This window comes from Rhea pennata, chromosome 27, assembly GCF_028389875.1.
Source record: "Rhea pennata isolate bPtePen1 chromosome 27, bPtePen1.pri, whole genome shotgun sequence".
Classification (NCBI taxonomy): Eukaryota; Metazoa; Chordata; class Aves; order Rheiformes; family Rheidae; genus Rhea; species Rhea pennata.
This window is the reverse complement of record NC_084689.1, coordinates 4,237,247-4,261,702: the sequence shown is the minus strand read 5'-3', so window position 1 is coordinate 4,261,702 and position 24,456 is coordinate 4,237,247. Positions and strand designations below refer to the sequence as shown.

Here is a 24,456-nt window from a genome sequence, read left to right as displayed (position 1 = left end):
GCCCCTTGCACCCAGCGCGGACAGAGCAGCGCCGCGGGCTCCCGGCACCCGCTCGGGGCACCCAGGCGGGCAGATCCCGGGGCCGGAGGTGGCCAGGAGGAACCGGCCCAGACCCGGGGTGCGCAGCCCCTCCGGCCCGGCTCTTTAGTCGGTTATGCAAAGGCGTAATCCTCTCGCCCGCCGGCACGCTCATCCCACGGCGGCCCGCTGCGGCATTGCCCAAGCGGATTTGCGCGGGGCAGCGCGGGCCCGCGGGGCTCGGCGGCGCGGGGCGGCGCGAGGGGAGGCGCGGGCAGGACCCGCTGCTGCCTCCACCGCCCCGGTCTCTGCCCGCGGTTTCCGTAGTGCCGTCGCCCGGTCTCTGCCTCAAAAAGGCGCTTGAGCACGCGGGCTTAGAAGAAGTAACGCTACAAATGCCAAGGGGGTAATACAGCAAACCGAAGCCAAAAATAAAAAAAAATAAAATAAAAATTACATTTCACCTAAAACCTCCGTGCGGTTTTAGGAAACCGCCAGCTCTGAAAACCGATGCAAACGCATCTCCGTGCTGGCGGGAAAGCGACCCAGCCGCACGGCGCCTTCCTCTTCCCAGCCCCACGGCTCTCCCCGTGGTGTCGGGCCGGGGGGGGGGGGGCCCCCGGCGACGCCTTCGCCCGAGGTGCCGCGGGCAGAACGGGGCTGCTGTTAAACCCGTTTCTCCCCCCAGCACCATTTTGGCTTTCCGAGCGCGATCGCAAAGCTTGAAATTACTCTAAAGCGCCAACCCCAAAGCCAAGTGCCGGGAGGAACCAGTGTTGCCGCCCGGCGCTCGACCCGAAGCCGGGGGGGGACGGAGATGCCCAGTGCCGCGGCTCCCTCCCCCAGCTAATAACCTTTTCCTGCACGTTTATAAGCGTTTTCAACCCTTGCAACATTTCATCTTTAAGCTTTTTATCCAGTATCTGCAATCTTTCTGCAGTATTTGCTGGGGATTAAGAGCCCCTTTCTACCACGGGGATCTAGTCAAACATGAAAATCAGGCAGAAATGCATAATCCTGGGGCACTTCTGCCGAGGGAAAGGTGCCTGCGGCAGAAACCTCGGTGTCCGCGCGTGCACCGCGTGCAGCGCACGTGCGCCGTGCACGGCCTGCGTGCGCAGCGCCTGCAGCACCCGCAGCAAGTGTACGGCGCGGCGCCCGCCGCCGTTCCCGCCCCGGGGGCGCGCGGTGCCGCGCGGCGCGTCCCGTGCGGCGTGCGCGTCTGCGTACTGCGCGTGCTACACGCAGCGTGTGCCCGGCGCGTCCGTGCACCGCCTGCGCGTGCCGTGCGTGCGGTGCGCACGGCCTCGGCCGCTGCCGCCGGTGCGGGGCCGGGGCCGGGGTGGGGGTCGGGGGGGGTCGCAGCGGGGCACGCCGGTGTCACCGGCGGCGGGTGGGGGGCGGCGTGTCCGGGCGGGGGGCCGGGGGGGCGGCGGGGCTGCTGCCGCTCTCGCTCACCCTCTTCGCATTGGCGCGACGCAGCATCTGCAAGGGAAGGGAGAGAAGGGAGAGGCAGCGTGAGCCGCCGGCCTGGCCCCCCCGGGCCCCCCCCGGGGCCCCCCCCGTTCCCCCCCGGACCCCCCATGTCCTCCCTCACTGTGCGATGCCCCAGGGCCGGGGGCCGGATGGGGCAAGGGGAGAAGGGCAGGGTGGGAGGGGAGGGATGGGGACGAGACGGGGGGATGGAGGGAAACAGGGTGATGGGGAGGGGTCAGGGGTGAGATGGGGCAATGGGGGGGACGGGGGTGAGATGAAGCAATGGGGGGATGGGGCAATGGGGGAGGACGGGGGTGAGATGGGGTGATGGTGGGGACAGGGGTGAGACAGGGCGATGTGGGGATGGGGTGAGATGGGGCGATGGGGGCGACGGGGGTGAGACAGGGTGATGGGGGAGATGGGGGTGAGACAGGGTGATGGGGGGATGGTTGAGATGGGGCAGTGGGGGGAAATGGGGCTGAGATGGGGCAATGGGGGAGGACGGGGGTGAGATGGGGCAATAAGGGGGGGACAGGGGTGAGACAGGGTGATGGGGGTGACAGGGGTGAGATGGGGCGACGGGGGCGGCCCGTAGCCTGGGCCCAGGGCCGACGTGGGGCCGTGTCGCCCCCGCCCCGAAACGAAGGCAGCGCCGGCTCCGCGGAGCGGGAGCAGCGACCGTGGGAGCCGACGGAGCCGACCAGCAGCGGGAGCGACGGCCGCGGGAAAGGGGGGGCGAGAGCCGGCCGCCGCGCGGGGCCCAACCCCGCCCGCGCGCTTAAGCAGTATATAGGGCCGTATAGGGGCGTTTGGGGCTATATAGGGGCATACAGGGGTATATGGGGGTATATAGGGGTATATAGGACCCCTATACGGGCTCCAGCCTGGGGCGGCAGCTCCAGCCGCCCCCCCCACCCCATCCCCTCTAAAGAGAAGAAGCCGCCGCTCTTCCAAAGCGTTTCGGGGAACGCTTCCCGGGAATGGGAAAACCGTCGGCTGCTGCAACGGGCAGGGCCGGCCGCGTCCCCTGCGCCCGTGGGGGTCACTCTGGGGCAACTCCGGGGGGGGGGTCGAGCACCTCGGCTTTCAGAACGGAGCGGGGACTGCCAAGGGCCGGCGGCGCCGGGGGATTTGCCTCTCTTCTGCTCTGCTCTTAGACGCACTTTTCCCCCCTCTGCAGTTTTAAAAGGAGCGGGGGGGCTTTTTCCCGTTGTTAAATGCCCCAAAATGAACGAACGCAGCAAGGAGCCCAGGCTGAGCGGTGCAAAAATAAAATAAAATAAAATAAAAAAAATAAAAAGCAGCAAACGCTGGGGACGAATAAATAACGTTATCCCTCCTCGGCGCCCCTCGCTTTCGGGACGATGAGGCTTTTAGCCAAATTGATAATTTTGCCTTTTTTTTTTTTTTTTTGGCTTTTTGAAACGATCTTTTGCATTTCGAGCAAGGGAAGGAAGCCGTGAGGAAGCGCCCGGGGCTTTCGGGGGCCCCCGCTCCCAGGCTCCTCTCCCCCCCGGCCGCAGCCCAGGCCTCTCCCTCCGGAGACGCGCGCTTCCCTCGGACGCGCCTGCCCCCGAATTCGCATAAAACGCCGTTACCTGCTGGGCCCAACTTGGATTTTCCAGGAGTATTTAACTTTGACGGTCCCTCCTGGGAACCAAACAAGCGGCTCAACCTCACCAATCTTGCAGCTTGGCAGCCAAAGTTCCCTCTAGTCTTCTTATTTGTCACAGAACCGCGGCGCTAAGGCTCGGGAGAATCTTTATTTAGTGTTGCAGATGTCACCGGGCCCCGCAGATTGGAAATGAGTCCAAAGGATTAAGACGAGGTTATTAATTGGAGGCCTTCCCCTTTAAGAATGATTGACAGTTACTTTCTGGACAAGTAATTGCTCTAAATGTCCCTCCAGCGCAGGGGCCGGGGGGGTCTGGGGATGGACAAAGACGGGAACTGCCTTCCCCACTCGGATTGTCTCCCTACAAAGGCGTCCTGCTGGAGTTTTCCTTGTAATCCCCTCATTATTGGAGAGGAAAAGAATTAGAAACACAGAGAGAGGAGAAGAAAGGCAAAGGGGCGGCGGGGGGAGGAGGGAGAAAGAGAAACAATTTCCTTTGGCTTCTCCAGCACCGCGGAGCCTTTCCCGGGGTTAAGGGATTCGGGGAGCATCCCTGGCCCCGGGGGAGGCACCCTGCGAGGATGGGGGACGGGGCGGCGGGGGTGGCCTCACAGCAGCCCTGGCAGCGGTGGGACTGCGCAGGGCGACCGGGCGTAGGGGAAAGCCATGGGGACCAGGCATGGGGACCTGCCACGGGGACCTGCCCTGGGGACCAGGCATGAGGGCCAGCTGAGGGAACTGGCCATGGGGACTGGGCAGGACCAGGCACGGGGCCGAGGCTGAAGGACCAGCCATCGGGACCAGGCGTTGGGACAAAGCATGGGGACCGGGCATGAAGACCAGCCATCAGGACCAGGCATGGGGACCAGACATGGGGACTGGGCATGAGGATCAGCCACTGGGACCAGTCATGGGGACCAGGTAGGAGGACCAGACATGAGGACCAACCACGGGCACTTGGCACAGGGACCAGGCATGGGGACTGGGCACGAGGCCCAGAAGTGGCGAGTAGCCAGGAGGACCAGCCAAGAGGACCAGCCATGGGGACTGGGCATGAGGACCATACATGAGGAGTGGGTATGGGGACCAAGCATGGGGCCTGGGCATGAGGACCAAGTGTGGGAACCAGACGTGAGGACCGGGAATGAGGATCTGTCACGGGAACCAGGAATGAGAACGAGGCATGAGGACTGGTTGTGTAGAGCGGGCATGGAGACTGAAAATGGGGACGGGCCGTGGGGAGCGAGTGTGGGTGGCTGGGGCAGAGGGCAGGTTTCCCCCCTCGCACGAGGCAAAGCAGAGGAACCGCGAGGCCAGGAAGGCGCCGGCACGACGGCAGCAGTTCCCCCTGTCCGCCTCCACCAGAGCCTGCTGCCAGCTCGAGGCTGGAGAGCCGCGTGGTGCCACCACCGCCCCACGTGTCCCTGCCGTGGCAGAGGGTCACTTGGACGGGGCTGCTGCCGTCCCCGCTTCCCCCCAGCGTCCCATCAGAGCCGGTCCCGGCAGCGAGGGAGCCCCGGGGCTGGGGCTGTGACGGCCCCTCGGCGTGACGGAGGTGTCACCTCCAGCCCTGGTGCGGCTGGGTGATGTGTGCTGGGTGCCCGGTGCCGCACGTGCTGGAGCTCAGGTCATCCCGGGGCTCCCCCCCGGGCCTCCCCCCGCCGCCCCAGCGGGTCCCTCGGCCGCTCGCTCGGCCTCACTTTGCCCCTTGCTTTCCCGAAAGCTTCGACTTTCTTCCGAAAAAAAAAAAAACTCTTCCCGCCGCCCGCGAAGGCTGCGGCGCTCGGCCGGCGTCTCCGCGCGGGGCCGCGGGGCCGTGGGGCAGGATGCCACGCTCGGGGAGCCCCCGGCCGGCTGCTTTTCGGAGCCGGGGGGCAGAGCCCTGCCCAGCTGCCCTGCCCGGCCCGGCCGGGATTTGGATTTACGCACCGGGGCCGCGCGCGCGCCGCCGGCCCCGCTAACCGCCTTAAGGTGTTGGCTCGCTCGGGAGGAGGGGAGGCCAGCAGGCTTATTTGACAAATGATTATAATTGCCTTTTAGGAGCAGATAGCAAATTGATTTGCTTCCTCGTCCGAGGCCTGTAATCGCTTCATCACTTTAAAATATTAATGCTATACTTCTTTGCTAGTTTCCCAATTACCCTAATTGAAGGCAAATTGGTTAAGAAGGTGCAATGCAGAGTATCAGGGGGTTTAGTTCACTCAAATGACAGTTTTAAACCTCCCTAATCCTATTAGGAGGCAAAGCTGCTAACGCTTAGAGACGCTGCGTCAGCTTACCGGGGCGGTGGGGCCGGAGGCGGGGGTCAGGGCCGGGGGCGGCCGGGGGCCGCCGGCCTCACGTGACCAGCTCGGCCGGGATTTATCACTTTTTTAGTTCATTAAGAGGCCTTGGGCAGGCGGGGAGGAGGCAGCAGTGACCCAAAAAGGTGTCGAGCGGGAGGCAGGTGGCAGCGCAGGGAGGGGGGGACACAGGACGATTAGCCAGGGAGACCTGGTGGAGGGTCCTGACCCGAATCCCCCCCCCACTGCCACTGCCGTCGGTGCCGCCGGCCCGGGCCCAGCCTGTGCTGGGAGCCCCCGTGCCGCCCCACTGGGAGCACTGGGAGCTGGCGCTGTGGCCCTGGAGCCTGCGCAGGGATGGAGGAGCCTGCACCAGGGTGGGGGTCGGGGGGCAGCGAGGGGCGTCCCGGTGGGGCCGGGCCCTGCGAGCCCCCCGGCTCCCCTGCAAAATGCTCGTTTCGGGTGGCAGCGCCCCGGGCTCCCAGCATCGCTCACCTGGGCCACGAGGACGCGAGCGCCGGGAACACCGCTGCGCTGGGGCCGGGGGGGAGCCGGGGGGCCGCAGCCCTTCGTGGCCACCCCAGCGCGCGGGGCCCCAAGCGGTGCCGACGCTGCTGAGCACCCGCCCTGTCCTGGCCCGGCCCCCGCGGGGTGGCAGAGACGTGGCGTGGAAAGGGGGCTCCAGCGGGTCCCACCCAGGCCCCGGCTCGGGAACTGGCAGCTATGCGGCCCCGTTGCGTTCGACGGAGCTTGATTTGTGTCCCGAGACTGGAGATTTTGCAAGACGGGTGGAAAGGCTGGACGGAGGGAAGCAAGGATGGCAGGAGCGGCAGGGACAGCAGGGATGGGAGGAATGGCAGGGGTGGGAAGGATGCAGGGATGGGAGGGATGCAGGGATGGGAGGGATGGCAGGGGTGGTGGGAACGAGAAGGCTCCCGGGGGTCGAGGCCCCGCCGTGCTCCAGCCGTGCGACATGCGATGCCTCCGTGGTCACCGGCCCCTCGGACCGGCCGGGGGAATCTCCGTTCCGGCACCCGCTTGGGAGCAGCGGCGCCTGCGCGGGGTCCTCCCAGCGAGCCCGGGCGCTGCCGTGGGCTCACCCCAGCGCCTCGTGCAGCCTCGGGGACCGTGCTGCCCCCTGGTGCCTCCTGCCCCTTTCCCCATGGGGCTGAGTACCCCGTGCACTTGGGAACCTCCTTGCTGGAGCTGGAGCTGGAGCTGGAGCACTCAGGCAGGCGCTGAGTTGCTCCTGGCAGGAAATCTGAGGCTTGTAGCTCTCGTGGCAGTGATGAGCTCGGCTGCACCATTCCTGCCTCACCCTAGAGAGGACCTCCACCCTCCCCCAAATTCCTGACTGCAGCTCCAGAAATCTCTCCGTTGGGATCCACAAGGGGATCCAGGGCTGCCTGGACCTCGGGCCCTTTCTGCCCTTCTCCTCCTGGGCTTTGTGGGCTAAGAATACTTCACCCTGCATTGCAAACCCAGGTGCCAGGTAGGAAGAGATTACGGACGTGGAGCGGGGACTTGCCATGAGCAAGTGTCTTGGCTGGGGACAGAACTGGTTCCTGCCTGACACCGCTCTGTCCCCTGCCAGCTCCGATATCCTCCGCGCCGGCTACGAGACAGTCGTGCTCACACTGGTGGCTACCAGAAGCCAGCAAGAAACGTCCTGCCCAGGCCTGGGGTCTGCTGCATCCGGCGGCTCGCTGCCTTCGGGCACCACCTCCTGCCCCTGTCGTCGGTCCCAGGCGCCGCGGGAGCTGTGGAAATCCTGAAGGGAGCGACGTCCCGGCAGGCCTTTCCGGAGCAGATGGCCCTGGCGTGGGGAGGACGGAGGCCCCTGGGCTGGGGCAGCTCGAAGCGTCTTTTCTTTCATGCAAACACAGCGTGACTCCCCCGGGCCCCGGCCCCGGCTGGGAGGTGCCGTTTGGGGCCAGTCCTGGTGGTACATTTTACAAGGGTTCAGCTAGCTTAGTCCTCGGGGACAGGCGATTCAGGCAGATTAGACCTCACTAAAATAAGCAGGTATTAGTGATCTCAGCAGCCTGCAGCCTTCCGGGGCCGGGTGTCTGCGAGGCAGCATTTAAGCTCATGCTACCTGCTAAATGCTCATAAAAGGGGAGCTCTGGCCTAGTAGATAACCCCAGGATGCGCGGGATAATCTAGCCATCCTTCGAAGGGATCCCCTTGCTGCCTGGCTTTGAGGTGCTGAGCAGCGAGGGACCCCCATGCTGGAGCAGGATTGCCGCCCGTTGCCACGAGCCGTTCCAGCGCGGATCCCGAGGGATGCCCCAGGCGGGGCAATAGCTACTGCAGAAACAACACCCAGGTCCTGGCAAACGCCACCTTTATTGAGCCGAACGGCGAGAGAGGCTCCAAAGGCGCTTCCTAGCAATAAAGGGGGCTGGCGGGAGCAGCAGGGCCTGCTGTCTGCCCTGGGTGGACAGACGCTGGGACAGCCCCGTCCCAGGGAGCTCACGCGAGAGCAGAGCTGGGCACATCGCGGGAAGGGAGGTGCCCAGCAGCGCCTGGCTGCACAGGACCCAGATGTCCTGGCACCCGCCCAGGACACCGTGTCGTCTTAGCAGGCAAAACCAGTGATGTCTGGGAATGTTTCTGAAGAAGAAAAAGCGGTGGCTAGGGGCAGGATGAGGGCTGCAGGACCCATGTCTGGAGACCAGCGTGACGGATGGCTGTTCTTGGGGCCAGCGCACCAAGCCTAGACCCAGTCACCTCTGTCCGCCTGGGCACTTGGCCAAGGACACCCACACGGGACACACACCCACTTGCTGCCGCTCACCCCATCACCCACAGATGGGATGTCAGGGCTGGGGCCAGCATCCCTGGCAGAGTAGAGGGCTGGGGAGCAGCTTGCAGGCTGGAGGACCATCAGTGTCCTGCTGGGTGTGGGGAGAGCCAGTGGTACCCTGTGCCCACCGCTAGCATGTGACAAAACCCCAGGCATCTCTAGTATCTATGTCCTATCAGTTCCCTAAGGGTTCAGTAAGGAATTTAGGGGAATTTAGGAGCCTCAGGGGATTTGTGGAGCTGGGGCTGAGCCCTGATGAAGCAGGTCTCATCCACTGGCCATCAGATCACCAGCACCCATAGGTGGGAGGGGCATCCAGTCTAGAGCAGGCAGCCTGGTGCTACATCATGGAGCATTTCTCCTTCACCTCCTCCACGGTGTCCTGTGCCCGGCCTCTCAGCGCCTGGAAATCCACCTCACGCAGCTTCGTCAGAAAGGAGAGCACCCCATCTTCCTCCTCCTCCTCCTCCTCCTCACTTCGCACCATGGCGGCCAGCTCCTCCGGCAGCTCCACAGAGCCGCCTGCCACATGCAACTGGGCATCGTCCCGCTCATCCTGCAAAGAGGAGACGGTGTCAGGGCTGCAGCCAAACCCTGGTGCCTCCTAGCCCTGGGGCAGCCCTCATGGTTGCTCTGGATGCTCCCTGGCTCTGGGGCTCCTGGAGATGTGGGATGCTTGTAAGGATGCCAGAGCTGTCCGGTGCCAGCTTCACACTGCGTACGGGCAGACAGGAGGGATGGAGACAGCAGCTGTTTGCTGCCCTCTTCAGGAATCACCTCCCGTCCCGGGGCGCCATGGGGAGACCCGGCAGCCATCCGGCCCAGGGTTGTCCTACAGGGCTGAGGGTCTGGGACCTCCCGGGATGGCAGTGCCTCGAGGCAGGGGCAGCATCCCGCTGAGGATGGCTGGGGTCCAGCCTTACCTGGGCCAGGCGGTACTTGTCACGCAGGTGCATCCGCACGGTGGCCCGCTCTGCTTTCTTGTGAGCAAAGGCCTTGTCCCGCTCTATCCTGCAGCGGAAAGCACAACGCTGTCACGGCAGCTGTGGCCGAGTCCCAGTGATGCCTTGTGTCTGCCTGGTCCCAGCTCCCCATCCCCTGCCCGCCATGTGGCCGTGGTAGCTGTGGTCTGGAGGTGAGGCCAGAAGGGTGCAAAGGCACCGTGTGAGGGTTGCAACTGGGGGCTTTCAGGGCAGGGCACCCACAGTGCCCCTCCAGCCCCAGTGCCTGGTGGAGATGCTCAAGGAAGCTCCTCTCTAGAGGGACTTGCTCCTTCCCCCGTGGCCTCTCACCTCCCTGACACTGGGCTAGCAGGTCCCCAGATCATGAGGACACAGGGAAGTAGGACCTCAGCGCAAGCCCATGATGGCCTGTGCGGTCCCTTGGAGCCATGAATGCCGGGGTGACAGCAGTGGTGGGCACCTGCTGCTCCAGGGCGGTAACACCCAGGGTGCCCCCTGCCCCCTCCAGCGGAGCCAAATTGCTGGCCCTACCCTGTGCCAAAACCCATGGCCATAGGGCAACGCTGAACCCTGAGAAAGAGCCTCTGAGAGGCACAGCGACCCCCCCTGCCCTGCGCCCATGCTGCTCCTGCCCCTCGTTCTCACTGCCTCCGCCCTCTCCCCTTCCCGCCTCTGGGACAGGCTGCCACGCTCCCCCCCCCCCCCCCGCCCAGGACCTTGGGAAGCAGGCAGAGAGACAGGGGAACCCCAGGCCTGGTCCTTCCTAGTGCATGGGGGACTTCACTGACACTACTGGCACTGACATTGCTACCCCGAAGAGACTGGTGCCCCCAGCAAAGCCTTACTTCTCCTCCAGTAGCTGCCGTTGGTACTCCTCAAACTCCTCACGGGCCATGCCGTTGGGTAGAGTAGCTGCCTTCCCATCCTTGGGGGGCTCCTTGGGCTCTTCCTCAGTCCCTCTGAAGCTCTTCAAGGCTGTGGTGAAAAAGGTGGCCATGGGTGGGTGGCTACGTGGCACCCCAAGGTCCCTGCAGTGCCCAGCGCCACCAGGTCCCTGCCCAGGGGCTGCTGACTGCAAGGTCAGCGGGATCGGCTGCCCCAGGGGCTCCTGCGGATCAGGGACGGATTAAGGCATTAGGAGAGGAAGCCACAGACACTTGTGTGGCAAGACCTTCTTGCACTGCTCTCTGCACCCAAAGGTGCTGCCAGCCTTAGGGGACAGATTTCAGGTGGGCCCAGAAACCCAGGACAGCCTTGAGGTGACTTGCATGCTTGCAGCTCCCTGCAGCACCCACTGCCTTAGGGCAGGGATGGTGGCATGGGGGGACCACAGGGTCATGGGACACCCCAGGGGGTTCCAGGTGGAGCCAGCGGGTGCAAAGGAAGCCCTAGGAGAGGGCAACATAAGTCCTTGGACTCAGCAAGATGAGCCCAGATGGGGCCTCAAGATGACAGAGCTGGGCAATGTGGACTTGGAAGGAGTCAACAGAGTCCAGGTGCTCCCAGGGTCCAACTGAGAAGTGCCGAGAGTGGGTAGAAGCCAGGCCAAAATGCCCCTCCTACCATCAGAGAGGCCCATTAGCAATGGAGCTGCTAGTGATGCTCCTCTGGCCTCCCTGTAGCCCCCTTGCACAGGTCCCTGGCAGAACACAGTGCCCACAGGGCTGGATCCAGCTGTGGGAGCCCTGTGCTGTGGGCCCATGGGTGCTCAAGAGCCACCCCTGTCTGCTTGGCAGGGTTGGAGGTGTGAGAATCCAGTGTAGGGGATGCAAGAGGATTAGCTGGAAAAACTCAATCAAGGGTTGAAAGACTGGAAGGGAGACAAGACACTGGGCTGACACACACACAGAGGAACACGTACCCCCGTGCCCCTGTTAATCCGTGTTCCACCGAGACGTGGAGATTGCTTGTGAGTCAGTCCATGGCCAGGGCCTTCCCGCGGCCAGGAGGATGTGCCTTGCTCCTGTAATCTATACGCAAGCAATTTCCCATACAGAGTCTGATTAAAAGAATAATCCCCAGCCGCACACAGAGCCGCGGCCCTGAGCTGAGAGTGGCCAGGCTGTGCTGGGAGAGGATTCGAGGGCCAAATCTCCAGGGTCCCCAGCAAACCTTCCCTCTTGCCTTTGCTGGAAGCTGAGCACTGTGCTTGACCCCAAGCTGGACGGCTCAACGGCAAGGGATAGGCCTAATTTGAGCCCAGAGGCTTAAAGATGCTGTTGAACTAATTTCTTTGGTTTAATCAAAAAACCCAAATCCGGGTGGTTTATCTGGCTGTGCTTGGTGACTCTGTTGGGTGGGCCTGGGTGATGGCCACTGGCCACCTTGGGCATTAGGCTGTCCTGGGAGCAGGTTTTAATCTTCAAGAGGGCTGATATATCCTGTCCCCATTGCCAGGAAGGTGCAACTCCAAAATGGTGACAGTTCCCCCAACACACCCTCACGCATGTGCACCCAGCTCTGTCAGGGAAAGACACAGCTGGGTCTGTCTTCTCCTGCCCAGGCTGGGCCCCAGCCCAGCTCTAGGTAGGGAAAACTCCTGAGGGCACTAGGGATCTAGGGACACCCACAGCTTTGAAGTGTCCTCCAAGACCCCAGCCATTAATACCCCAGCTCTGATCACAGCTTGCACCCAAGCTGCAGCTGCCAAGGGGTCCATGGAAAGCATGGCAGGGCCATGGGGGATGAGGGCTCTTAGTTTAGGGCCAAACAATGGGGCGAATGCTGAAGGAAAGCTGCTCCATGGCAGCACATGCCCCATAGCCTCTTGTAGAGCAGGGCAGGGCAGGGCAGAGCAGGGACTCCCAGTGGCACCCAGCCCTGTTGCATCTCCCTGCAAGAAGCCACAGCAGGTCAAGATGCCCTGGCTGAGTGCAGATAGGTGATCTGCAGCCAGCAAAAGCAGCCAGGTGACATTGGTCCATGGTTCTGCAAGGTGGCTCACGTGCCATGGCTCTGGTGGGTGCAGTGTATACGTGGCTGGCACATGGCAGAGGGGGTCATGCACAACCAGGACAGTCACACTGTGCTGGGGGGTGATAGAGCCAAATAGGGGCAGAACGACCCTGGTCATCGGCACCAGCCTGCTCAGCCTAATTATCTGGTAAACAGACAGGTTTTGGGGGCTAGTGGATGCATGCATCCCTGCTTCACACGAGGCAGGTCCTTCACTCCACTTCCACCAGCCTTCCCAAGGCAGGGCACAGGCTGTCTGGGTTCCTTTCCCACCTGACCACAGGGCTAGGAGCCATCAGGACAGCCTTTAGCCAACAAACACCATTCTAGGTGGCCCAAACTATGGGCACTAGGCCATGTGTACTGGTCCCACAGGCTTGTCAAGGAAGAAGGACTCCATATCAAGATGGAACAAGGCTGTTGTCTCCTCTTCAGGCAACCCAGAGGAGGAAAAGCCTTGCTGAAACATCTGTCCCATCTTTATTGGGAGATGGGTGTCCTGGGCCTCCACGCTGCCCAGATGTGACGTGCTCCCCTTGCTGTGCTGTTTCCAACCCTGGTGTGTCCAGAGGGTTACTGGCCATGAGCCCTGGGGACTCTGGAAGGGGGAGAGTGGGTTAAACATCCCCTAAATGCTTCAGCTCCTTCTGCAGCTTCTCCGTGAGTTTCTTGAAGGATGGTCGCTTCCCTGGCTCCAGCTCCCAACAGCTTTTCATCAGTGCATAGACAGTAGGTGGGCAGTCCTCAGGGGCCTCCATGCGGTACCCCTGCTCCAGCATCTCCGTCACCTCCTTCAGGCTCTGGGAGGAAGGAAAAGTGAGGTGGGACATCTTTGCTCCCCTTTCCTGCCCTGCCCGAGGCTCTCACTGGCTGTTGAGGGAGCTGGGATCTCCCCATCCTGGCCCACCCCTCCTGCCTGTCCTGCAGCCAAGCCACTGTGATATCACCCACATCACTCATCTCCCAATACTGTGAGAACTGGGCCAGCCCAGTGCCTCATCACACTCACCATCTTGGGATATGGCGCCCGGCCGTAGGAGAACACCTCCCACAGGAGGATCCCGTAGCTCCAGACATCTGACTTAGAGGAGAATTTCTGCAGCGACATGAGGGAAGGGAGTCTGAAGCCACCCAAAAGCAGGCTAAGTTGGACCTGCCATTCCTCCCCCAAGCAAAAGATGGGAGAAATACTGACTTTCCCATGCAAACCTCTCCCCTTTGCCTCCCGGGCTGCAGTGACCTAGGACTCTTCTTGTTTCCTCCCAAGCATCTGACCTCAGCCTGCAGCCAGTAGGACACCCTTTCTACCTGTGACAGCCCTTTGTCACTAGTAGTGCCTTGTGTCTGATGCACTGTGCTTAGCATCACCTTAGTTGCACCATCCTGCAGCATCCCACAGGAGCTGCCACAATTCTCCACTGTGCAAGAGAAGCATGCACTGTGTGGGAAGACAGCCCAGACCCTAGGAGATGTGGGGCTGGCTGCAAAAGATACACTTAGGGGTCGCTGCCCCATGATGGTGTGGTGTGGACGGTGACAGGTTGAAGGGTTGAAGTTGGTGGGTATGGGCAGGCGGGCCCCAAGGGGACAAGCTGCTTTATGAGAGTACCCCCAGGCACCCAGCCCTTTCCTCCATCACTCACGTTGTGTTTAAGGGCCTCTGGAGCTGACCACTTCACAGGCAGCAAGGTGGTATCTGTGCCCTTTGGATTGACTCTTGCCAAACCAAAGTCACTCACTTTGGCCACATTCTCTTCAGAGATGAGGATGTTACGGGCAGCGAGATCTCTGTGCACCAGCTTCTTGGACTCCAGGTAGTCCATGCCCTGGGCAATGTCCCTGCAGCAGCCAAGGCAAAATGCAGCCTTATCATGTGTCCTCTCTCAGGGCTGCCCAGTGGGGTGGCACAGAGAGCGCCGATCCCCACTGCTGCTCTGATGCAGGGAGAGGAAACCTGACTCACAGAGCAAACTGGAGGAGCTGCCTGGTCTGGATGACCGCCCGGCCCCGTGTGCGTAGGAAGTTCACCAGGTTCCCCTGACAGAGAAGGAGAAACACGTGAGGGCAAAGGGGATGGGCTGTCTAGAGACTTTACCTGCCACCGGGCCTTCACTGTCCCAGTCTTTCCATAAGGAAGAGATTTCACGACAGGCACTGTTTCCTGAGAGTCAGGCCGGAGCTAGCCCCAGGCAAGTTTCAACTAAGACCCAAACCAGGGATTTTGTCCTCAAATCTGAGCCACAAAACATCCCATCAGCCAAGGCCTGGCTGTGGCAGAGAAGAGGTGCTGGCCTAGCCTGCTCTGGGGCCAGGCGCTCTCACCTTGCTCATGAACTCCATGACGATGTAAAGGCCATTGTGCAGGATCACACCAAGCAAACGCACCAGGTTCTTGTGTCGGACCTTTCTGAAATGGGAAGACCAATGTCAAGGGGGTGCCTGGAGGATGGAGCTGAACTGGTGCCAGATAGTACAGTGGCTTCTGTAGGGACTGGGTGTGTATGTGTGCTTGAGGCAAGCCCTTGGCATAATGGGGGTGATGAGGGGACGCTGGAGCGCTCACATCTTTGCAGTCTGGTCTTGATGTGGGACTTTGCTGCATGGGACTTGTGGCTCAAAGGTAACCTGGCCCCAGCTTCTGCCCTTCATCTGGTGCTGTGGATACCCTGAGCACAAGCCCATGGCCATGTCCTGGTTTGGGCACCGGAGCTGAGCACAGGCCCACAGTGGGACTGTCTGTTTCAGTGGTACACAGTGATTTAAACAGCAATCCAGCTCAGTGCTGGTGGGGCAAATGCTGCTGCCTGGATTGGAAGCAGGCAGACTGGATACTGTAAGGTCTCTTAGAGTTGGAAACTTGTCCTCTGGGACCTTCAAAGTGCAGCCTCTCTAGACCCTCTGCTCATCCCTGGGGTCCAGGACAGGGACAAGCTGTACATACCCTCTTGCCACCCCTCCCCACCGGCCACATGGGGCACTCACGTCATGGCAGCAGTTTCAGCAAGGAAGGCTTGGGCAGTCACATCACACTTGATGTTCTTCACGGCCACCTTCTGCCCCATGTATTCGCCCTGCAGGACATCTGGGAAGGGAGTACGGGGGCAGATCAGGCACAGTGCTGTGCTTGCTGGATGGGGTGAGCCCATGGGCCAAGCTGGCTGCTCCCATTCCAGCTGAGCCCCCTGAGCCACAGACTGGTCAGGACAAGCAGAGAGAGAGGGGGCCCAGGAACAGCAGCAGCAGATGCTTCTTGGGATACTCAAGTCTGTATAAGTGGGGCCACTGGTGGGTTAGGGTGAGACATGCATCCTTGTGGCATTAAACATGCTGGGGTAGTGTGCCCTGCCCACGGGGCCAAGCGGGAATGTGTCCTCCAGGATGAGGATGGGAGCCATGTGGGGGTAGTGGAAAGGATTTCCTGCATGCCATCTCTTGCTGTCACCCTTAGTTTGGTCTCTTGGCACAAGCTAGATGGCAAGGGTTCATGGCAGCATCCGTGGCCTGTGGTAAGTGAGGACATGGGGGATGCTCTGGGGACATCTCTGGGGTTGCCCAAGGGGAGGGGACATAGGGATGGAGGGAGTGGCCTGACTGCCCTGTGTTGTTACTGTCCCTCCCCTCCCATTCTAGGTGCTGCTGGGACTGGACCAGCCCTGACTCATGCTCCTTGGCCACAATCAGGCCATTTCCAGGTGTCTCTATAAACATCCAGCTCCACCTCTTTACCTACCTCCAAACTCGCCTTGCCCAATGCGGTCTCCCAGTGTGAGGTGCTGTAGGTTCAGCAACCAGCCAGCTGAGGACAGGAACAAGAGCAGATTAGCAGGGCCACACAGAGTTTGGACTGTGTGTCCCCCAAACACAGACCTGGCCCTTCTCCCACCATCCCCTACCTTTAGCCAGCTCCTCCTCAGCTGACTTCATGCCGATTTTCGGTTTGGGTTTCACCAGCTTGGTACAGATAGCTCCCTGTTCCTTCATGTAGTGCTGCAGAAGGATGAACACACAGAGATGATGCTGTGATAAGGTAGGAATATCCTGCCCCAGAGCATACGGCTCAGCTGAGGGACCAGGCTCCACTCCATCCCCCAGGGCCCTAGCTACTTTGGGGCTCAGAGCTGTCCTGGAGACAGTCCTCCTAAGATGGTGTAAGAAGATGCTTCCCCCACCCATTGCCTGCTTCCAGCTCCTGTGGGAAATCACTGCTCCCCGCCCTGCGTGCAGCTCCCTGAGCATTAGCCGAAGCTAATGCTAATTAGCCGGAAGTTGTCCTGTTGCCCCTGGTGGCACCAAGGGCTGAACGCTCCACAGGATGTGCGGAGCAGACACTGCTTCCTTCTGCTCTGCTGCAGTTTTAGAAACAAACTGTTATTCACGGCTTGTGGCTTGGTCCAGCTTCCTGGGCCTGGTTTTGCTACGGGTGTGGTAAGGGAAACGCCGTAACGAACTGAAAGCCATAAGGGATGCTACCGAAGAGCTGGGCGGTAGCTGTTATCCCAGTGCACATAGCTCCCCCATTCCCGCAGCACATTGAAACCCATGCAAGCTCTATGTGCTAGAGCCCAGCTCCAAAATGAAAATGGCCTGCAACAAAGGGACTTGACAGAAAGAAGTTCAAAGAGTAGAGCTGAGGATAAGGCATTTGCAAAGAGGTAGTTTCCAGAAGCTGAGAAGCAGCACAGAAACACTGCCTGGTGGGGCAAGACAGCTATAATGGTTAAAGAGGGCCAGGGGAGCTATAAGGGGAAAGGACACATCCAAAAGCAGAAGTTACATCCAAATGAAGAAAGTATATGAGACTACAAATCCACAGAGATGAAATACAGAACAGTAATAAGACAGGACAAAAAGAGATTTTGAGGAACAGGTTGCTAAGAGCATGAGAGCTAATAATAAATCAGCCAGCACCGGAAAGTCCATGAGCCTTGCAGAGTTGGCAAGCCGGAGGTGACAGGGTTCCCAAAGGCAGTGAAACCACTGCAAAATGCCTCAACGAAAGCCATGGTGTTTGCTATGGGCAGCGAGGCAGGTCCCCTCCATTCATAGGGGATATGCTAAAGAGCCTTTCTCAAGCATCAGTAGGAGACCTTTCAAAACAAATTGCTAAAACAGAGTATTGAATCTCAGGGTAGGATCTGGTGCTTCATGCTGCACCTATCACACACCATCCATGGTAGGAAAGGAGGGGAAGAGGCAATAGCAATCTTAACTTATCAAAATGCCACAAGCCCAGTGGCTGCACGAAGCATCAAATTAGCAGGAATGTGGGGAAACGTGGCCCCAGACAGGGCATCAGGGCTGCTATGGGTACAGATGCTTCACAGGTAAGACATGGGGAATGCAGGCCAGCAACTATAGTCCGCACAGGAAAAGGTGCCCAGGGTAGGGATGAATGGCCAGTTCTTAGCTGAGGCCATTCCTGGGGCATTACAGATCTGTTCAACCCACCCAAAACCAATTTGGAAATGGAGAACCAGCAGCCTTTACCAGGGATAGGGAATTATGCAGGATAACAAAATCAAATGTAAACCATGAACAGTTGCAGAAGGCTCCTGAGGACAATGGAGATGAGGTGACAGTGCTATGAGGCACAGAAGGCAAAATAACCCCAAGTTCACAGGGTTTGATAACTGCTCTGTGAGCAGCTTAGCTCAGTGTTCAGGAGCAATCAAAAACTCCAACAGTCCTGGCCTCGATGGAAATAACCAGGAAATAAAGGGCAGGGACCTACCACTGCTCTGTGCAACCCCACACAGTTCAAACAGGATGTAATGAAGAGTCAGGAATACCAGCACACAGAAGGCTCCCATTTGGGGAAGAGATCCTGCAAAGCCTGGGGCCCTGTTTGCAGCCAGACTGGCTCTTTGTGCCCTCACACAGATGACAGTGTTGGTACAAGGCAGGGGAATCGGAGTGGTCTAGACACTGGTGGGTATGAACCATCCTTGGTCCTCTGCACAGGATGTCTCATCACTGTGTGCTGGGCTGATCTACACTGACCACCCTTGTTCTTGGTCCTGGCCAGCCTAGGGCACTCAGTTCTGGTGGGTTTCTCATCCCAAGGAAGGGGCTCTAACCTCAATCATGTCGATGAGGTTGCAGAAGCGCTGCTCGCTGTCAATGCTCAGCGTGTTTTCCTCGTATATCACACGGTAGTGGATGACCTCCTTGCCAAAGCTCACGCACAGCACGTAGTCACCAGGGTGCCGGATGGATTCACGCACCAGGAACAGCCCGTCCTCAGGAGGCTGAAGCTCCTGCACTGCCTGCACCCCTGAGATCTTCCCATGGAACCAGCTGGGAAGACAAGAACATGGAGCCTGCTGATGTGCTTTCCCCACAGCTCCAGCTCGAGACAGGGAGAGTAGAGCTCTGGCCAACCCTCTCCGTGGCTATGCAGACCCAATCCCATAAAATCCCCTCCTCCTAAGTCCCACTCAAGCTGGGTAGCTGCAACCAGGGGCCTTCAGAGCCAGATACCGGCCACAGCTAGTCCCTCTGTCACCAGGGCATGGTCACAGCCTGGTCTGCCCCCTAGCTGCCCCACAGTGCTGGGGCAGAGCCACCCAGCCTAGCATCTGCCACTCCACACATCATGTGGGGCAGGGGGCGGGAATTGTGTAGGATCCACTTGCTTTCCTGGCTGAGCCCAAGTCTGCAGGCTGAGCAGGTCCACAGGGGCTCTGCTGGCCCCCAGCATCCATGGGACCCCAGTGGGACTTGGCTGTACTCACGGCATGAGACTGAGCTTTGGGTCCGCCCGGATGGCTCCACGCTCCCGCAGCGAGCTGGCCGCCAGCAGCCCTTCCTCCCCGGTATCATTGTGCTTAGCGTGGTACCACCCTTTGCCCTGGAAAGGAAAGAAGGGGAATGGGTCTCAGTGCCACAGCTGGCCAGCGTGAGGGAAGCAAAGTAGTGACCTGCACACAGCCCCTGGCCCCTGCTGGGAAGGAGGGACCCAGCTCTGGCAGCTTGCTCTGAGGCCCAGCATCACTGCGGTCACCTCCCTCCATTCACAGCTGCTGCCAGCCCCTCTCCCAGGACACCTTGTCTCTGGGCCCTCGTTGGTTCACCTCCACAGCCTCGATGATGGTGACCACGTCTCCCTTGCGGAAGGCCAGCTCTCGGGCCTTGGGCTTGGTGTGATCGTGTTTGGTGACACACTGTGTCCCTGGGGCCCAGTGTTTCTGCAAAGAAGAAGGCAGCATGAGCAAGGATAGTGAGCTGGCATGTCCCCCCTCGCCTTCCACAGCCATTAGGGTCAGCCTCAAGGACCATTCCAGCCCCTAGGTGGGGCGACTGCTCCACTGACGTGAGATGCACATCAGCCACAGCAGGGGCAAGGGTGCAGGGCACAAGTTCACTGCTTGGCTGTCCCTTTCTGCGCCCTGCTGTGCTTATGGGTGATGGGTCACCCTGATGCTGGCAGGGGAAGTGCTGGCATCCTTGCGCCAGTCTGAAGGGGATGGTACCACTGTCCAGGCTTGGGATGCTGGGACATCCGAGGTAGGTCTGTTCCCTGTGCAGTCTGCGGACAGCAGGGACAGGGGGAGCTGGTCCTACAAGTGCCATGAGTCTGGACACATGGTCCATGCAGAACAGAGCAGGGAACAGGGGGAGCATCAGGCCAGCTTGAACAGGATTTGTTCTCTAGTCCTGGTGCTGCACCCAAGTGCCAGCGCCAGCCTGTGCTCATGCACCCAAGTGCAAGCGGGGCATACAGGGCTGTGCCCACAGGCACCCATGTTCAGGGCTCATCCTCTGCACTGAGGTAGCTCCGCTCACCCCAGACATGCTGGCTGTGCTGTCAGTGCATCAGCAACTTGTCGTCTCCCAATGTGGCCGTCACCTGAAGAGAAGAAATGGAACAGGCCTGCAGTGAGACAGGGGAGCCAGGCCACCTCCTCGAGCAGAACCATCCCACCGAACGCGCTAAAGGGGGTACGTGCCCCCCGGTGTCTCCCTGCAGTGACAGGAGCTGAGCTGCAGTCCTGTGGCTGACCTTGTCCCAGGTTGCTCCTGTCTTTCCTGCAAGCTCCTTCCTGGCTGACACTGCCCAACACGGCACCTCTCAAGGCTCTCTGTTGCCTGGGCCAGTCCAATGCTATGGGGAGGAAGAAAAAGGCCCAGAGTGCTTCAGAGCACACTGCCAACCTTCCCTGTTCGGGTCTGAGGAGGCTCCTGTTGCCCCACGTGGGAACAGGATCCAAGTGTCCTGGCCCCTGCTGCATGCTCATACCTTGGGTGAGTTCCTCTCTCTCTGGGTTGCACCCATTTTTGGCGAGTTCAGAGCACTGCCTTGGCTCTAGAGGTCCCCTGGGCCCTTTCCTGGCTCTAGCTAAGAGTGTCAGGAAAACCCACCACAGCCCCAGAGTCTGGTAGGAAAGAATGGTAATAGCCATTTCACCACCCACCGGTGCTGCTGCCGCTATGTGAGGCCATGGCACCGACTGCGGGGCCCAGGGAGAACATGGTTTTACCAGGAACTTCTTTCTCACCTCCTGTTTCAGCAGCTCCCAGTCATCAGGGTCACGAGAGCCGGGGCTGGGAGACGCGCCGGCTGCGGGGGCCCTGCTGACCTGGGATGCATCAGCCCAGTATCAGGGCTGCCTGAAGGAGGGTTGTTGATGGGTTAAGCTAGGACAAGGCAGGATTGTCACATCCTCAGGCTGTGGGATGACCTTGCAGGGCCCGCACACTCCCTGTCATCAACTCATCACGCTGGGATGATCACTCCCACTGCACATCTGCCACCTCAGATGGCAGAGACCCTTTGGGGGTCTCCAGCCCACTGCTCATATGCAGAAAAAGTCCCAGGCAGAGAAATGGGGTCCCAGAGGATGCACAGAGTAGGCCCCTGGTTCAACAAGGCAAAGGGCTTTGCCCATCTCAGCAAAAAGATGCTCTGGGGCAGGGATGGGGCTGCCTCAGATGGAGAGCATGCAGCAGTCGGCCCCCCAGAACGGGCTGGAAGCACTCAAAGCCCATCCAGCATGTCCCAGGGGACCCTAATACTGGGGTCACTGCCTGCTCTGGGGAATACATGTGCCCAGGTTCCACTTCAAAACTGTGAGGCTTCAGCTGCCAGCACCCATTTCTTCTCACCCCAAAGCCCTTCATCTGCAGTGCCATCTCCCTGGGAAGGTGAAGGGACTCCATGCGCAAACCACCCTCTCTGTGATGCCTATACATCAAGCCAGTCAGCACAACCCTGAGACCCTGCATGGCCCCTCGCTGGCAGAGGAGACAGCTGTGCCATGGGACAGCCCAGGGTGCTGGACTATGTTCGCTGCGGCACGGCCTAACCCGCTATACGCACAACAGGACAGGAGTATGTTGGCCCAGCAGCTCCCCAGTTCACAGCATCATCCAAAAAATCGCCAGGCTTTTAAAAATGAAGTAGGGAGTTCCCTAAGTTTTCTTCTGGTTTCAGAGCCCTTCCTCCAGCTCTGTTTTGCTGGTTTACATTTCTTTCCATCGCTGCAAAGCAGATGCTTTCTCTCCTTTTCTAAAGGAAGGATTTCTTGTGCATTCACATGACTCACACGCTTCAGGCTATATAAAAGAAGCCATCTGATGAGACCCATGTTCCATGTAGGCGAAGCTGAGTCGTGCCCACCTTACTCCTTCCTACCGACGCACTAGAAAGTGTGAATCTATCCCAGGAGCTCAGTGCTTCTCTCTGTTTTCACGACTGCCAAATGGCCAGAGAAACTTCCAATGAACAGGAACGTGGGAGGAGGGGGAAGTGATTTTATTCATGCACTGATCTTGGTGCTCAGCTAATACAAGAGCCTGCCAATGTGTGTCTGGGACCTGATGCTACCTGCACCACTCTCTGGAAAATCCAGTTGGGAAGATCTACTGTTGCTTGGAAACTTCCAACAACGATGATGTTTCCCCTGCTTTCTTGGCCTTTCTCCCTTCAGCTCTGTTTCCCTTCCTCTCAAGGGTGCTGTCAGGGTGGTGCACCCATCCCTGACCGCAAGGTCAGACCTCCCTGCACTGGTCAACGAGTGCTCTCACTTCCAGGAGGCAGTGACGCCTCTGGCATCCAGCTGAGCGGGGGTGAGAGGCACACCCCAGATGGCTGGCTGAGGTGCGGGGGCTCAGTCAGCTCCCTGGAGCTGAGATGACAGTCTTTGCTCTATTCCTCTTTTGGAAGGTGAGTCATGGTCATTCCTCTGCATCACAAGTGGTAAAACCCAGTCTGTATCAGTGACTGCAAGAATGTGAAGACTTACCATCCAGCTTCCATCCACCGTCAGCCAGAATCCAGAACAAAGTAAAGATCCACAAAAAGGGACAATTGCAGCTGTTTCAAGGCTAATGTTACTAGCCAGCAGATTTTTTCTGTTCCAGAAGCCACCTTCAGCTAGTACAGACATCCTTTTGTCCTGCAGCCCATCAGTGGCATTGCCAGGTGCTTTTGGATAGAGATGCAAAGCCAGCAGCCCCTTGCATATTCCCCCATAGACACAGCAAAGTCCTACCTGCTGGGATGCAGGTGAGCTATGTGTAACACATCCAAAGCAGGTAAGGACCACCTGGGCACAGGCATCTGCACCATATCCCTTGCTGCAGTGCAACCCAGGCCTCTGCAGGAACACACAGGAGGGATGGACAGGTTCCCTCCATGGTACTGAGATGTGCCACTTCATCTAGGACGGTCAATAGCTGCCCTGGTGGTTTTCCTTCGTTTTCTACTCTTCCATGTCAGTCATTTCTGGTGCAAAGCAATAGCTCTTTGCTCAGTTCTGGCTCCATGTGTGTGGGAGCAGGTGGCCGAGGTGCTCTGTGCTAGGCACTCACGTGCATTTCTTCCCCTCTTCCCATCTAGCACATCTGGTGAACCTGGTTTGAGCCACTGCAAGGCCTAAGGGAGGTACACCACCAGATACCCCCCCCCAAACAGATATCTGTCCCTAGGCGAACTTGGAGACCCTTCTGTACATCAGCCCATACACCAGCTAACATGCAGGTAGATCACATTCTTTTTAGTGCCACTTACGCACCTTGTCATAAAGCAAGAATTATACTTGGAGATCTTCAGTCCGTGCAGTTCCCACCACTAGAATGCATCTTCCCACAAGTAGGATGCACGGGCAGAAAGCCTAGGAAGAGGCTCTCTACCTTTGTCCATCCCCTACCCACCTTTTCTGAAGCTGTTCCACATTTTTTAACCAGCAAACCTGTATGTTTGCAATGAAGTACAGAAATACTCTGAGTTTCAGTTCTGAACCTCCCTGATCCTGCAGGTTTTAGACTTATTTCCAGTGCACAGAGTGACTCCAGCTGAAGAACCACCATGACTCAACCGTACCGTGGCAGATGAGGGGCACACCTATTGGCAACCTGCACTTTTGCACTGAAACTTGAGCTGGATATACTGCGCACACACCTTTGAAATACAAGCTGGAGAAATCCTCCTGTTTTACAGACATCCCATCGCACTAAGGGGTCACTTAAACAAATGCTGTGTAGTTCATTTATTGAATAACAAGTGACACCTGGCTGTTTACCCCACCAACCACAACACTAACATTACATTCATCTCTCTACCAGTAGAGCAGACATGACAACATGTCACCTGCTCTCAACAACTCTATCAGACCTTTACACTTACCTTCCAGAAATGCCCATACAAGGCCTTGCGGGCAACGATGTCTCAGGGCTCCTCACAACTAAGTCTGGACTCAAATCCCTGAATTCCTGGAGAATAAATCCCTTTTCATATGGAGCACCAAAGCTTTATTTTCAAAGACATGCTCTGAGAAAAAGCTACTGCGTTATTTCCTGATTTCTCTTCTGGTTAGCGCTGCAGATGCGGAGTGTCCTGGAGGTCCTAGTGCCTGCCGTCTGTATAGTCAAACATTAATCAGAGATGACTCATTATTTGACAACGCTTATCCCAAAATGACTTCTACCCTTCGATAGCACAGGAACACACCCTCGCTACAGAGACATTGCCAGATCTCACATCCTACAGCATTGTGTAGTACTCTCAGAAAAGTAATGATCAACTATGCAAATAGAGAGAGATCAGCTGGTATAGCCTTGATTTCCATAATTAGAGCATCTACCTGAGTAGCAGGTGACTGTGAGTGGCACCTGCTCTCCAGGGAGACTCAAACTTAAGAAAGGACACAGTAGGACCACAGATGCCAATGTTTAATCCTGTCTCGGCACCAAATTTTGTGAGATTTATGGGAGAGAGATTCAGGAGCATGCATGTGCCTTGACCACTCTATATGGGATGGAAACCACTCACAGACACATCACAGGCTGAAATGGGTAATTGCAAAGCCCAGAGAAATCCTTAAATGAACAACGCTGTCA

At 58.8% G+C, this 24,456-nt stretch overlaps 2 protein-coding genes across 3 annotated transcripts; both read right to left on the bottom strand.

The window, feature by feature from the left end:
- Positions 1-7,896: 7,896 nt before the first annotated feature.
- LOC134151613 (complexin-4-like) lies at positions 7,897-10,159 on the bottom strand. Its single transcript, XM_062596317.1, has 3 exons — positions 10,008-10,159; positions 9,124-9,211; positions 7,897-8,756 (listed from the first exon to the last, which is right to left on the bottom strand). The coding sequence occupies exons 1-3, from the start codon at positions 10,157-10,159 to the stop codon at positions 8,541-8,543; spliced, it is 456 nt and encodes a 151-aa protein (XP_062452301.1). The 3' UTR covers positions 7,897-8,540.
- A 2,478-nt stretch (positions 10,160-12,637) lies between these two features.
- MATK (megakaryocyte-associated tyrosine kinase) lies at positions 12,638-23,852 on the bottom strand. Of its 2 annotated transcripts, XM_062596153.1 has the most exons (13): positions 23,744-23,852; positions 19,903-19,966; positions 19,191-19,304; positions 18,852-18,967; positions 18,195-18,414; positions 16,011-16,104; positions 15,848-15,913; positions 15,100-15,199; positions 14,440-14,524; positions 14,081-14,154; positions 13,761-13,956; positions 13,127-13,213; positions 12,638-12,917 (listed from the first exon to the last, which is right to left on the bottom strand). In XM_062596153.1, exons 2-13 carry the CDS (start codon positions 19,909-19,911, stop codon positions 12,735-12,737), a joined length of 1,344 nt encoding a protein of 447 aa, XP_062452137.1. In that variant the 5' UTR covers positions 19,912-19,966; positions 23,744-23,852; the 3' UTR covers positions 12,638-12,734. The 2 variants fall into 2 exon arrangements, with proteins under 2 accessions (XP_062452137.1, XP_062452139.1); XM_062596155.1 differs by lacking the exon at positions 13,127-13,213.
- Between the last annotated feature and the right edge of the window lie 604 nt (positions 23,853-24,456).

Excerpts from the sequence above, each read along its gene's own strand:
- MATK (XM_062596153.1), bottom strand. Across the intron at positions 18,968-19,190 it reads CCATCATCGAGGCTGTGGAG|GGCAAAGGGTGGTACCACGC; the intron begins GTGAACCAACGA and ends TTTCCTTTCCAG. Across the intron at positions 14,155-14,439 it reads TCATGGAGTTCATGAGCAAG|GGGAACCTGGTGAACTTCCT; the intron begins GTGAGAGCGCCT and ends CTTCTCTGTCAG.
- LOC134151613 (XM_062596317.1), bottom strand. The coding sequence starts at position 10,159 with ATGGCCACCTTTTTCACCACAGCCTTGAAGAGCTTCAGAGGGACTGAG. Across the intron at positions 9,212-10,007 it reads CGGCAGCTACTGGAGGAGAA|GATAGAGCGGGACAAGGCCT; the intron begins GTAAGGCTTTGC and ends TTTCCGCTGCAG. Across the intron at positions 8,757-9,123 it reads ACAAGTACCGCCTGGCCCAG|GATGAGCGGGACGATGCCCA; the intron begins GTAAGGCTGGAC and ends TCCTCTTTGCAG.